General features: G+C 41.1%; 1 protein-coding gene across 9 annotated transcripts in view; it reads right to left on the reverse strand.

The window, feature by feature from the left end:
- Positions 1-3,410: 3,410 nt before the first annotated feature.
- LDB2 (LIM domain binding 2) overlaps positions 3,411-15,038 on the reverse strand; it is a 392,474-nt gene continuing 380,846 nt past the window's right edge. Inside the window, exons 6-9 of one of the 9 annotated variants that reach the window (XM_012472392.2) lie at positions 13,112-13,235; positions 10,361-10,512; positions 7,679-7,821; positions 3,411-4,737 (exon numbers count right to left, since the gene is read on the reverse strand). In XM_012472392.2, coding sequence (XP_012327815.1) covers positions 7,717-7,821; positions 10,361-10,512; positions 13,112-13,235 — 381 coding nt within the window. In that variant the 3' untranslated portion in view covers positions 3,411-4,737; positions 7,679-7,716. Of the gene's footprint in view, positions 4,997-7,678; positions 7,822-10,360; positions 10,513-13,111; positions 13,236-15,038 lie in introns of all 9 variants that reach the window. The other 8 variants (XM_021668226.2, XM_012472394.2, XM_012472393.3 and 5 more) reach the window with 8 other exon arrangements.

Raw genomic sequence — 15,038 nt, forward strand, 5'->3', positions numbered from 1 at the left:
CACAGCCATGAGGAACTGTGAATCAATTAGACCTCTTTCCTTCATAAATTTCCAGGTCTTGAGTATGTCTTTATAACAGTGTGAGAATGGACTAATACAATGGTAAACAGTGGTTTCATGATTTCTTGCTTGGGATTTTTTTCACTAATTCAATCCCCCCAACATGTATGATAGAGGTCAGATATTAAGAATACAGATTACAATCATTAAACTTCTCAGAGCTAAAGAAGTCTAATGGAACAGTGAGGGGTATTCAACAACAACAGAAACCTGAAAGGAAATGCTGGCATGAAGGAAGAATCAGGTGCTGACCCCAGAGCGGGTAATCAACCCTAGCTAGAGGTGGGGAGAAGTCTCAGAGGACATGAGAATCAAGCAGAGTTTTTAAAGATGAGCAGCTTTGGTTATATAAGAAGGTGGAGAATGGCATTCTAAGAGTACAAATATTCAGACAGATGAGGCATAAACATTTGGTGTATTCAGAAAACAAGAATCTAGGGTAGAGAGTAAATCAGATTTAATTGGGGAGGGAATAAAGATTAAACTGTAAGGTAAGCTGAGGCCAGGTTGTAAATTGCCTTGGCTGCTGTAGATGTTTTTTTTTTCTTCTCCCCAAAGATGATAGCTAGTGATTTCTTCCCTCCTGGTATGCATATGCCATTTACCCATCACAAGTGTAGTCTGTCCTTCAGTGCCTTGAATCTGGGCTGGCTTGTGGCTGCTCTGGTGGATAGCATACAGAGGAAGTGCCTCAGTGCCAGTTCTAGGCACTGGCAATTTCTATTCCCTGTGTTTTGGGATGCTGTCTCTTGTAACACCCCCTCTTAGAATCCAATCATTATTCTATGAGAACCCCATAGAGAAGCTATCAAAATGCACTTCAGTGAACATCACTGGTTAGGTTCCTACCCAACAGCTATCATAGTGAGGGCACCATCTACAATGTCCACCTTAGTCAAGCCTCTGGTGACCTCTCCCCCAGCTGGCATCTGACACTCTAAGGTATAAATCACCTGGCAAAGAGCAGTGAACTCTCAGAAGGGTAGCTAGTAATGATAAAGTGTTCTGTTGAGTTAATAAGTTTTGGATTGTTATACTATGCAACAACAAATAACAGGAATAGGTGTTAAATGAATTGTTCTATGCATCATCTGTAATGATTGTACAATAGTTTGAATGTGTCCCTTAAATTTCATGTATAGAAAACTTAATTCTCAAGTTTATATGTTGATGGTACCTTGAGGTGGAGTCATTGGGAGGTAAATAGTATTAAATAAGGTCAAAAGAGTGGGGCCCCTATGTTGAAACTGGTGCCTTTATAAGAAGAGAAAAGGTGATCTGAGCTGGCAAGCTTTTACCCTCTTGCCGTGTAATGCCCTCTTGCCACGTGATGCCGTCTTGTCATGCAATGCCCTCTGCCACGTCATAATGCAGCAAGAAGACCCTCACCAAATGCTAGTGCTATGCAACTGGACTTCCCAGCCTCCAGAACTATGAGCTAAATAAATTTATTTTATTTATAAATTACTCAGTCTGTAGTATTCTGATATAACAGAAAATGAACTAAGGCAGATTGTATACACAAATGACTTTAAAGAATTGATTTTTAAAAAAACCTAAAATGTTGAGGTGGGGGTGAGGGATGCACTGGAAGTTATCGTAAAAATACACATGTGGGAAAGCAATAAAGTAGCTGTTTCCCTATATTCTCATAGTTCTGTTGCTATTACACCACATGTTTTAAAAAGTAAGAATGTTCTAGGAAGGCAACGTGATATTCTAGAAGAAAACAAAACCAAACCAGGCTTTGTGGTCAAGGGAGATCCAGATTAAAATCCCAACTGTGGCATTCCTGATGTAGCAGACCAGGGACAACTTACTTAATGGAGTAGACAGATTTGTGCTCACATAGATGTCATTTATGAAGCCAGAACACCTGTCCCAAGATACTGTTACTGTTGCATCTAGTTGGTCTCTTCTCTGCAGAATGGCCCTTGGTTGATGAAGCCATCTTGCTCTGAAGGTCACAGACCCCTCATACATCCTGGGGATGGCTCCCAACCATTGAAGGACTGATACAGGTGCCAAAGGCTGGGTTGTAGCACAAGAAGGAATGACTCTTCAGTGAGGTCTACAGAGCCCTCTCCTTGTGGATCAGGCCCAGAAAGCAGACTGTGGAGGCCCATGGCTTTTCTTAGTTCTTTCTCCTTTCCTATCCTGCTTCTCCCACTCTTTTAAATATATGCGTGTGTGTGTGTGTCTGTGTGTGTGTGTGTATTTCTGTACAACATTCCCTTAATAAACCTCATGTCCCTGAATCCCAGTTTTAGGCTCCGCTTTTAGAGATCTGAACCTAAGATTCTTACCCTTTCTTTAGCTTCCCCTTTTCAAATCCCCTTCCTAGAATTCACTGAGATGATAAACTGAAATTGCCTGGCACTTAATAAACACTTAATAAATAGTAACAGATTTCCTCTCTCATCTTTATCATTAGTGCAAAGTGAAAATATGAGTAATGTCCTTGAAACATAAAAGATCCTCCAGTGAATTTTCCTTATTCTGTATAGAAAAATAGGCAAGTGAGACACTGATTTTTAAAATGGTAATAATTATGCTTACGCTATGCAGTTATCGTGAGGATTAATTAAAATGATGAGCCTTAAGTAGAATTTTTTCTAGTGCAGAGCAAGCACTCAGTCACTGGAAGGTACTGCTTTTCTGCTTGGCTACAACCTCCAGGAACACTATCGAGTCTATCTTTTCATGTTTTACCCTTGGCTAGCACAGGGCTCAGCACAGAGAAGGCATTCCTGTGTTTGCTCAAGAAGCTTCAGTGAGCAAGGAAAGAACAATGCTCCATAAAAGATGGCACAGGTTGCAGGACAGTTCTTTGGTAGCCTTGAATTGACCCAATTCTCTCCTTTTTCTTGCTCTTAGTTCTCAAGAATAATTGTAGCATGAGCTGGGAATGAAACACCCTGAGTTAAGGGGTGACTGGCTGAAACAGCCTGAGCTCTGGTCCCAAGCCATCGCCTCATAGAAACAGGATGCCCTTCAGTGCTTTAGTCCAGCATGTCACATGACCCTAGGGTATAAAACCCAGGTCCAGATTCTTTCCAGGGTCTCTCAGCTGTGGTGCAATGAATGGTCCCATGACTCCTAGGCTTCTGTTGTTTCTTGCTGCCTGTCTGTAAGTAATAAACCTGCTCCATGTAATTTGTTTCACATGAATGTGTTCTGGCTCACTGGACTCAAACAAGTTGGTAACCAGTGCACAGTGAACTTACTTCACACAAGCTTTATGGTTCCACTTCATTTGGAGTCTGGACCGTGAATCTAAGCACAATACTTCTCATAATTGTGAGCAGATTGCTACACACGTACTCACACAAATAGCCAGATTCACTTGCTTTGGTCATTAACACAGTTTATTATTGGCACACTTATCAGTAAAGCATACATAAAATACAGCTGTTTTTAACACACGGAGCCACTGTGTCTTTACATGTGTGGAGGAACATATTAATATGCAAATGGAAAAATTAATTCTCTTATAAAGTTTCACATAAATACACTGGAGTAGCCCAAAAATGAAAAGTCCCCATAAAAGAACCAGGTGAGAGCTTTACAAAATATTATACAAGAAATATACTATAAAAAGAAAGAATGGTCAACTCAGGTACAATTAAAAAACACACAAAAATTTCAGGTTTATTAAACTGCCCACAAAATCAATGGATTACATGGCTTGAAAATATTTGGATCAACAGCAACTTTACAAATGCATAAATTCTTAAGGGTCCAATTGTCTTTCTTTACTTAAAAATCTGCCCTGGTGTCTTTGATGAAAAAAATGACATTTCTTGTTTCAGCACTTGGGCTAAATTGAGTCGACTCAAGAACCAATTGACATGAGCTCGACCATAAATTACCTTGCTGGGCCCTCTTGGCTGTTGCCCAATGAAAGAAAACATAAAGAAGAAAAAATAAAAGTACATTTAAATTACTTTCCAAAGCTGATTTTTTTGTCTTTTCTTTTTTTACTGAAACAAGAAACTCTCAGATGCAAGTCAAAAAGCAGAAAATATCTTACAATATTAAAAAGTCATCTGTAGTTAGGTTCGGCATATTAATGAGATCCTGAGCACTGAGCATTTATGGACAATATGGCCTTCGTTTGATGAATAAAAAGGAAATTCAACACAAACACGTTGTTAAAACCGTGCCAGAAGATGCGCTAGTTTTCTGTCATTTTAATTACAATCAGTGCCAGTATCTGTATTTACCTGCGAAGGCCTCCAAGGAAGGGTCATGGAAGCTTATTTGGAATAATCCTCTCAATTAGGAAAAAAGAAAAAAGAAAGGAAATCAGATCACTGTGGTTTAGAAATAGATATTTGCACGGAAAAGTTTTTATCTCTTCTCTTTCCTCTCCTGTAAGTAAAGATCTGCCATTGTAATGATCACCCACGGGCCTATCGACAGTGGATTCTGGTGCCGATCATCTTATTGGGAAGCCTGGGGTGGGGGGTTTTCTGATTTGGTCTCTTGAGTGGCGGGAGGTTTACTGTTCCACGGGCTGTTGTTCCCCAGCGCGGGTGAATTGTTGAAGTCCTCCTCGTCGTCCATGCCGTTGGCCGCATCATATTGCGTGTTTTCTAATCTAGTGATTAGCCTTTCGTCCTCGTCCCCAAACTCACCTCCCATCAGAGTTGGCTCTCCTACCACCATCACATCCTGTGAACAGCAGCTGACATTATTACAGGGAAACCTTGGGAGAGAGAAGCTCAGCTTAAAATAACAGTTGGGAGGAGTCGGGGAACCTAGGACAGACACACTCGTGTACTGTACAACGGGGTCAAGTCTCAATGTCGGGGGCCGAGACGCATATTTGATTTCTACAGGAAATAAACATCGCCTCCTGATGTGTAACAACCACGCGAGTTTATGTCCTTAGTGCGCAGCCTGACACTGGAGAACGAGCAATGCTAGCAATCTGCAGAAATAAAAAAATGTATTTTTCAAAATTAAAAAAATCCACGCTTTCAACTTGCCGACATTGGGGACTTTGGAGAGGGCTGTGGAACCTTCTGCTGGGTGCTTCTCAATACCTCCAAAAATCTGCCACTTTTATTTAGGGCCTGTGAGTGGCTTTGGAAACTAGCAGTGACCAGAGACACACGTAAGGTGCAATTCTGCAATATTCACACAACTCATTCCAAATGGTATGTTCTGTGTCCCAGGGATGATATACATTTTAATTGAAGACAGAATCTCTCTTTTCTCTACTCAGCCAGGCCCTTTTATGCAGCCAATATTCTTGACATTCTGCTACTTAATTATGGTAATTAATTTAGGTAAAGTTTTCGATAAAAACAATGTTCACACTGATTTGACAATTTGCATAGCTAATTAAGTCATTAGCAAAAACCTGCTGATTGCCAACAAGCCCTGAATTTACCATCTGTTATTTTATGGTGCCTGTCACCTATCACCACACAGGCAACCCTGCCACCCATCTGGGCAGCAAAGAGAACCAGTCTGTCCAGCTGGTGCCATAAAAGGAAGATGAAGAATGCTAATTATAATTACATTGATGAAGCTGGTAGTCATCAGAGATGGTAGCGTGCAAGAAGAATCCATCTAATCACTCCTTTAAGTACAAATTGTCCTTCCATGCAAATAAGTAAGCCACCTACGGTAGCTGGGAGCATGGGGAGGCCACAGCTGGAGAGGCCCAGGGATGGGGAAGAAGAATGCACACACAGGGCAGAGCTCCAGCTTCTTTGTTCAAAGGAGACCATATGGGGCTGATGAGTGACCTTGGCATGAGACAGGACATCTGTCAGGTGGATTCTTCTGGGCAGGCTCTGAGCAATATTCCACTTAGAAGTGCAGTAACTTCAGGAAAGTGACCAACTGCGATCAGCCTCCAGTGAGGCCAGAGAAAGTAGGGCTAGCCAGATGCTTCTGGAGATGAGAGGACGGGGTTTCCAGTAGAAAGGCTAATTCAATAAAATGTTTCGACAACTGGGAAAAAATTCTTTTGACTAGAGCTTTGCCCAGAGAAGGCTTTCCTGGGACGGTAGACTGGAATACTGCCTACAGTCAGGAAAAGGGCCATGGGATCTCTAAATCCCTTCTAGAACTTTGAAAGTGCCCCTTGAACAAATCCCTTAGTTTCCGCCTAGACTTTTAAAATGGAAAACCTTGTTTTATTTATTTCTGCTCCCTATCATCCTTGAGTTAGGGGACATAATCAATAGGTTTCCAAACTTTGTTTTCTGACTAATCACTCTTGTGAATGGATAAAAATGATTTTAAAAAGAAATGTCTCAAATGGGTTAAATGCCTAAAAAGTGAACTTGGTAAACCCAGCAATAAAAATGCCGGTGGGTATTCAGCTGGGTGCCTCCAAGAAGATATTTATCATGTAATGAAGAACCACAAATGACAATGGCATGGAAGGAGGACTGTTAAGGTGAGAGGCAAGTGGATAACGTCCTTCTGCCTGGCAGGAAGGATGAAGGATTTTAGATGCAATGTGGCCACCGCAGAGACGTGAATGGTATTCAGTTAGCCAGGCAGCTGCAATATTACCCATTGGGCATGTTCAGGATGAAAGAGTGCCACTGAGTTACAGGCAGTTAGGAGATGACACTTATGATCAAGAACAAAGGGAGATGGAAAGAATAGGGCTAGATTGTACAGATCATGACATGAGGGTTAATCTCATTTCATGACTTGTGTCCAGCACACTCGAAGGGCTTGGAAAACACATGCGTAAGGCGTCGCAGGGCAGGAGAAAGATGTTAGAACCAACCATGTGGGTCTGCATTAGTATTGTGACTCCAAAGTCATTGAGAGAGGATGGGAGAGTATGAGGAAGCATAATTTGAAAGAGGAGGAGAAAAATAAAAAGCAGCCAACTTAAATTAAGCATGATATTAAAAGAGAAGCTCCCAACACTCCAGATGCATTCATTGAATTAGAAAACAACAGTCTTTCAAGAAAAGTACTATGAACAGAGTGGTTTGAATAATTTCGAATGGAGCTGACAGGCTGGTAATCTGTTTGGATCTTTGCTCTAGGAGCAGCTGGAAAAGATGTCTAGGCATAGTTGTTTTTAAACATACTAACATATGTTTTACTAATTATATAAAATATCCCTAGCTCGATATATAGTTGTGTGTGTGTGTATGTGTGTGTGTGCGCACGTGTGCACGTGCATGTGTGCACATAATTGACAAATGGCAAGTTAAGGGCTTCATATGCACATAGACAGTTAAGGCCACTTATAAATTTATGTGCACATTTCTCTTGGTTCTTCTAAACCTCTAGACTAGGATAGTGATTATCTGCTCTGGCAGTCTTGATTTGTTATTCTCACACAAAATAAAGCATGATGCACATTCTAGGCTGCCTCTAATTAGGGGTTGTTATCAGCATTTTCAATCCCATTTTGTTAAAAATCCCCCCAACATTGGCAGTAAGAGTACATTTCCTTCCCATCTCTATCCTGTGTCCCATGAGAGGCAACAGTGATTCATCTGAAAGAGGTCCATATGCCCTCAGCTCCCCACAAGGCCAACTTCTGCTCCTCGCTGGAAGCCCAGAGGTGCCACCAGCTCTCCCATTTCACATCTTCTCACTAATCCCCCGTGCAAAGACCACCAACCTCTGAGGAGGACTGGAAGTGACTCCTTTCAGGGCCCCTCAATGCTTCTCCTTAAATTGGCCAGAAGGGGTCACTGCTGTTGAATGACACAGGTCTCCATCCCTCCCAGGGTTGAGGCTGCAGTTCGGGATCGCTCCTAGCCCCTGCTCATGGAGTGAGAAGCAGAATCCAAGGATTAAACCCTAGCCCTCTCCAGACACACACATTGCTGCCGCAGCAGCTACACAGACCACGGCTGTGGTCCTAGTGGCACATGCCTTTGGACCAGACAGTGGATGCCTGCAGGTAGCATTTCTAGTTAACTAGTAGAATAGTGTTGATAACTCAGTAGACAGGGTTAAAAGATGTGGTCACCACAAGTCATCCAATGCTTATCATTTAATCTCCATTCAGCTTCAAGACACAAATTAATTTGTACATTTTCCTAATCTGCTTTTCTCCTTCTCTGTGACATCTGACAATTTTACTTCGTTAAAAGATCTTTAACTGCATGGTGTGGAGATAGTGCTGAAATTCAACTTTCACTTTCTAATGGTGCCTTGCTCTTACTCACACAAAATCCAAAGGGTCTCAACTCGTTAAAAACCCTCTGGACACAGGTATCATCCAATAAAATACAGTTGTTGATTTGGAGGACAGAAGCATAATAGAGCACAAAAGTACATCCTCTCTCAAATGAAATTGAAATGATTCTGACTAGACCATGTGTGTCAAAATATCTGACATGTAAGCTGCTACTCTCCACTTCTACAACTATGGCAGACATCACTAATGGATGGCCCACCAAACCCAGTCTAGATCTTAGAATCCTCCTCAATACCATACTCTGAGGGCTGGCAGGAGAGAACAACCATCCTTACCATCCCTAGATTAGACAGTGAGCTTTTCAATGACAGGGCTCTGTTGTTGTTACTTTTTCACCTTGGTATTGCTGGTACCTGTCACAGCGTGGGCACATAGTAGGAGCTCAGGAAACATCTGTTGAATTGATTGGGATTCTTGCAACTACAGTGCCTTTAAGTAGCTATGTCACCATTCCAGAATCCTCTGAAATGCCCTTTTCCTTATTTGCTAGAGGAAACTAACGAATGTTACTGCCTTTAACTCCAAGATTGGATAAATAAATGGGCTCCTGTGTACACTTTTTCAGTTAATTTATCTAAATCAGGCCATTTCCTCTATCCAAAATTTCACCAGGAATGGGCATAACTTGGTACTTTAATAGACTACTTTTCCTCTTTTAACTTTTCCCCATGATCTTTAGAGGTAATAGGTGTAAAGCCTAGCTCAGAAAGCGGAGGACCACCTGGGGACTATTGTCATCATTTGAAGACTATAATTTGTATCTTTGTAAAATGTAACATAGCACCTTCCATTTTAGGCTGGTCATTCTCTCCATGACCCCTTCTTTCTAATACAATGGGAATGAAAAATATACCCTCTGTCTGTGGGAGACGGGAGAAAAGACTCAATGGCCCAAGGAATCCTCAGGGTACTGATGGGGTTGCTTTTGGCCAAAGAGAACTGGCCAGTGGAAAGTGGGTACAAGTGGGTGGGGGAAGACTTGAAAGACACACTTGAAAGTAAGTGGGAATCCCTGTGTGAAGGTTCACTCCCACGTGGAAGTGATGGAGCAGGATCAGAACAAGAAGGGTAAGGATCAGAGAAGAAGGGTGAGGGGGAAAAACATGGGAAAGACGGAAAATGTAAAACTGTACTGGTTGAGGGATGTAACAAGAAATAGGGCAACTTTGGAAACAGGGTATCTAGAAGGCATCCGCAAAGCACTAAGAAAATCTCAGGATCTGAATGACGGCCAAACACCTGGTGACAGGGTGATATGACGGGACAGTAGAGAAGGAACAGCAGCAGTTTAAGGGAGCTAAGGACTTAAGGAGATATTCTAATAAGGGGCTGGGGAGTTAGGAGATGGGAGGGAATTAGGCAGAAGGGACAGAGTTCAAGAAGAATGAACAGGAGATGCAGAAAGTTCCTGTGCAGTTTTCGCTATACGGGACTACCCTCAGCTGTCAGCTTTGGAATTCAAAGAAGTCCCCTTCCTAATGGCCTTTGTCAAGATCAAGAAATGAAAGAAAGGGGCCAAGGGATCGAGAGAGTTGAGACCAAACTAGAGGCTGATCCTCCTTCCCCCTTAGCTAATGAAATGGGCTAAGCGTGAGCTTCACTGAGCTGCATTTTCAGTGGCTGCCGGTTAATTACCTGAGACTTAAAATAAGAGGGGACGCCCATGTTGGGAGGGCCCAGTCAGATTACAATATGGGACTGAGCCGCTGGGAGCTAGTTTCCAGTGGAGCACAGAGTCTCCAATGATGGTGCTGAGAGGCCCTAATATGCCACCAGGCATGCTGCTAAGTGATATTTTAATTAAACCTAAAGTGACATATCTCCTGTCTGTGACTCTGATGGCTTTTTAATTCAGGTCCCATTGCAGCACCACTCTTAATATTCCTTTCTAATTCCCAGTTTGCGGGGGAAGGTTTCCATGGCAGAGTTCCTCCCTCCCTCCCCGACCTCTGTTCCTGCCTTTCCACCCTCCCCCACCTCCAACCTGCCCGGAATTTTTTTTTTTTTTTTTCCCACTGAAAAGAGACGTTAATTTGGGCCCTTGGAGTAGGAAGCAGGCAGTTAGGATTTCAGGCCTAAGAGGAAAGCGAGACTTACAGGTACCTGACTGGACAGACTCAGGTTTGCGGCCGTGGTCTTCTTCTTGCTGCCAGTGCTGTTTGCGTTGTTCCCAGCACTGCTGTTGGAGGTGCTGCTGGTGGAATTTTTCCTTTTTCTCCGTTTGGTTGTTGGTTGCCTTGTGGGTTCTGCTGCAGTTTGGAAAAGGGAAGAGGGGTCAGTTCTAGGGCAGAAACAACAAGGCAATCATCTGTATGGTTCCTCCAAGAAGCGGCCTTTGTAAACTGAAGAGCAGACTATTTAAACATTTTCCATTTCTTATAACTTTAGAAACAATAAAAGGAGAAAGCCGTAGATGCATTTCTAGCACAAAATGTGTGACACTCTTTTCCTTGTATGTAGATCCAATAACTTTGATTTAATTCTCTCTAACGATATGTATTTAATTTTGTAAAAATATTTTTTAGGAGTGTAACTACAAGTACCACTTTCACGATTGGATTTAAAATATTTTTACTATTGGAAAATTAGGGACACTTTTTTCCTCTGGTATATCTTCTCTTTAAAACAGAGGACTCCTGGGATCCCTAGGGTACCTCCAAGCTACTAGTGAAGTGTGAACTTTAGGTAGCCAAATTCGTGAACCAGTGTGCAACAGCAGCATCTACTGGTGGAATGCCATATTGCAGCCCACCTCTAGTATACCTTCATAGGATTCTCAAGTAAAATCAATTCCATCAGCTGTGGATGTGGAGCTTAGGGATTCCCAAGTTCAGAGGGAATAATCGTGGTTTCGGCCCTGCTGTTTAATGAATGCTACTACTTCCAAAATTGCCAGAAAAAAAAAAAAGTCTGAGTATATGGTATAGCCAGCATATTACTGAGGGGAATCTAGACCTCTTAAAGGCCTATTCAGAAATAGAGAAAAATGTTTTTGACCTGAAGGATGAGGCAACACCTTAATGGGAATACAGAGACCCAAGGTAATATGTGGTAATTTCCTTTATTTCCACATTCTTTATTTATTTGTTTGTTTACTTATTAGGTATAGAACATTATGCAATGCCTGGCACTATTCTTAATGTTTCCAGTGCATTAATTATTGGTATTCAAAAACCCTATTAGTTAGGAACTATTGTTTTAATCTTTGTTTTGTAAATGAGAAAGTTTCAGAAGCCTTCTCCTGGCAGTTACTGAATAAGTTGGACATGGCAAGTAACAGCATCCTTTTTTCTAACTATATTTTATACCTGACTGTGATGGAGAGCAGGCAAGCCAGGGCTACACTGGAACCAAATAAGAGGGCCTTGTAACATGTGTTTAAATCATGTGTATTTCTTCTTAACTTGAGAATCCCTAAAATGCCTATTCTGGACTATTTCCATTACCAGTAGATGGCTGTGGTAGTAAAATCAGGGACTTTGGAGACATAAAAACCTTTTTGTGACACAGTCCTCCTTCATTTGTTAGCCAAGAGACTGGCTATGCCAAATTACTACCTTAAGTCTCAGGGCTCACTACATAAAATGGGGATAATACACATAAAGTTATGGTAAGGATTCAATATTTCTGAATGTTTCACTCAGTGTTGTACCTCCCTAGTGGCTAGAACCATGTCTGGAGACTAGTAAAACTCTAAATAAATAACTGTTGAATGAATGAAGGAATTAATGCATAATAAATTAATTATATATGCCTATGTTGGAAAATATAGGTGCTGAGAGCATTTGCTGAGTGAAGTACTTTTTTCTCATATAGTCTTATTAGCATTAAAAGAAAAAATAAAGCGAATTTAAGTACATTTAGTATATTTGAAAAATAATATTCTAAAATTCTAAAATTCCCATAAGATGTGGATGTAACTATTCTACATAAAATAACACTTATTTTCTCAGCTTTCTAAATATGTATTTGATTAAATTTGCTGTATTCATTTTATATAAAACCCCTGGCCAATTACCAGCCGAAGGTGACCATTATATTTTGTGATTCAGAAAGCTATGTGCCTCGTGTTAATAATTACTCTTTATAAAAATAACTTTTAGCAAATGGATACATTTTGCTTTTATGATCAATGAGGCTCAGCACACGCCTGGGAGTGAAAACGTATTAGATAGGAAGACAATTAACGATGACTTGAAGCGGCAATTTCAGATCCCCAGCAGGAGACTATAGTATCTAAACTGCATTCTAGGGAAGTGAGGGAAATGGAGTCGTTTATGTATTCTCTTCATGATCAGAGTTACTTCTGATACAATGTATCTTTAAAAATAGAACAAACTTCATTTTTCCTTCATTCCTTTCCTCCTTTCGTCCTTCCTTCTTTCCATCCCTACTTTTTTTTCTTTCCTTCCTCCTTATCTTCCCTTTCTTTCTGCCTTTTCATAATTTCTATCATTCTTAAAAAAGAAAAACCTAAAACATTAGGTCCTGAGAAGCCAGCAGTCTGGCTCAGTGGAAGAACCACTGGATTGGGAGACAGGAACCTCTGGCTCTGATCTCAACTGTGCCAATGACCTTCTTGATGACCTTGAACACATCATTTTAACTCTCTGAGTTGCAGATCCTAATCTGATAAGTGAGGGGACTGAAGAAAATTCTTAAGGATGTTTGCTTGTCACAAATTCAATGTGTCTATGTCCACAATCACGGTCAGAATATCCCTGATAAGCTACTTATCCTGATACATTTATAATCACCTTCTTCATTTTCACATCACTTCATCCCTGGAAGACACCTCTGAAAACCTATTTAGAGAGAGACAGAGCGAAGAATGAGGGTGGGGTGTACCTGGCGGAGCCACCATCCGCTGCCACTTCTGAAACAAGCAGGTCTTCAGACAGTCTCGAGGACTGAGGTTATAGGTTTTATGTCTTGACATCAGTTCCTGCATTGGCTCCAATATTACACACAACTGCAAGAAGTTCAAAGACATTGGCATTTCACTACTTTATAATATGAATGACAATAAATGATGTTAACAGCTGGAATCAAGTAGACAGCTTTAAGGATACTTTTTTTTCTGGTTTTGATTTTCTTTATGTGAGGAAAAAGAAATATAAAAACTATTATATCTACTTAATTTAGTATCATTTATAATATGATATTATAGCTGAATGTGATACACCCACACACACGCACACACACACACATACACACACGTGCACACACACACGCACACACACGTACAGATAATGGGGTGGATATATGTAGCTCTATTCTGAATTCAAATAACTCTCTCTGGTTAAAAAACAAACAAACAGATGAACGAACGAACAAAAACCTCTTCTTTCAGCACGCTTCAGTTTCTGCTCTGGTTTCTGTTCTTGTTTGTATAACCACGTGCTGTGAGTTACAATGTTAGTTCATGCAGATTGGTAGTGAAATCCGTCTTTTAAACTGGAGCACAGAGTGGCAACTACAGGCACTTTTTGATCTTAACTCTTAGAAAGGTGGATGGTGAATGTTATTTTATTTTTATTCATGTACTCATTTGTATTTTATACATGATGATACTGTAAATAACGTATGTCAGCATTCATTCAATGTGGGAGAGGTTCTGCATACAGCCACCTTGTTCCTTCCTTTGGTTAGTTTTTTTTCAGCTTGACTTTGGTCTAAGACATCTGATGACAAAGATTAATGAGGGAAACAAGAAGATAAAACCATTTAGGATTGCCTTGGACTTTTCCGAATTCCTTCTCAATTGGAAGCTGATCAGAATACCATTGCAATGAGAGTACTGTACCTATGAGGACAGAGACCATAATTTGGAATTATACATTAATCACTATTGCAATTACAACGACATAAATACTAGCCATGCACCTTCTTCTGTGAAAAAGCATCACTTTATTATGAAAGACAGATGTGCAGTCTTCAGCATCATCAGCCTACCTTCCTTATTAGCCCCTCTTCTTATGCCATCCCTCATCTTGAACATGTCCCTAGAGGACACACTGCTTTTTGTCCACTGAGCTCTCTCTAACTGGAATTCTTCTCTCCCTTCCTCCTGGCAAGTGCTCACTCATCCTTGAAAACATAGTTATTTCTGTTAAGCTTTCCTCTCAGATGTGCACTCTCCCCACACAGGCTGAGCCTGGTGCCTCCTCAGTTCTCCATAGCGCACAGCCCCTTCTGCTGTATAGACTCACCCATTCATGCACGAAACCATCTGCTTCTAAGTCTGCCTTTACCACTAGGCCATGAATTCTTCGAAGGCTGAGACTATGCCTTTTATCTCTGTGTTCCTAGTTTAATGCAAATGAATAGTTGCATTTAAAGAGTGATTCTTAAAAAGTCTGAAGGATCTTTCTATGCTCATGTTTCTCAAAGTATGGTCTAAGGAACACTTCCTTCAGAATCAAATGGGCTAACTGTTAAAGATTCAGATTTCTGGGCTATGCCACTTCTGTTTCATTGGGTCTTGAGTTGGAGCTCCAAATGTGCATATCCCTGTTGGGGCTCAGAAAATGATACCCCTAAGTGAAGGCCTCTGTATAAAGCAAGTTTGTCTTTGACTTTCTCCTGCCCTACTCTCTCCTGTCCCTCATTCTCCCCACAGCAAGCCATAGAAACTAGAATCCCTCTTCCCCAAGGAAGGGAATAGAAATCAGAACCTCTCTTCGCCAAAGGTAGACATAAAACCTAAACATATCATTCTAACTTTCCCCTGCCTTTCTGTGTAAGAGCTGGCCATAAAGAAATTCTGTGATCT

The sequence above is a fragment of the Aotus nancymaae genome, unplaced genomic scaffold (genome assembly GCF_030222135.1).
Source record: "Aotus nancymaae isolate 86718 unplaced genomic scaffold, 86718_ANA_hifiasm-v0.15.2.pri h1tg000006l, whole genome shotgun sequence".
Lineage (NCBI taxonomy): Eukaryota > Metazoa > Chordata > Mammalia > Primates > Aotidae > Aotus > Aotus nancymaae.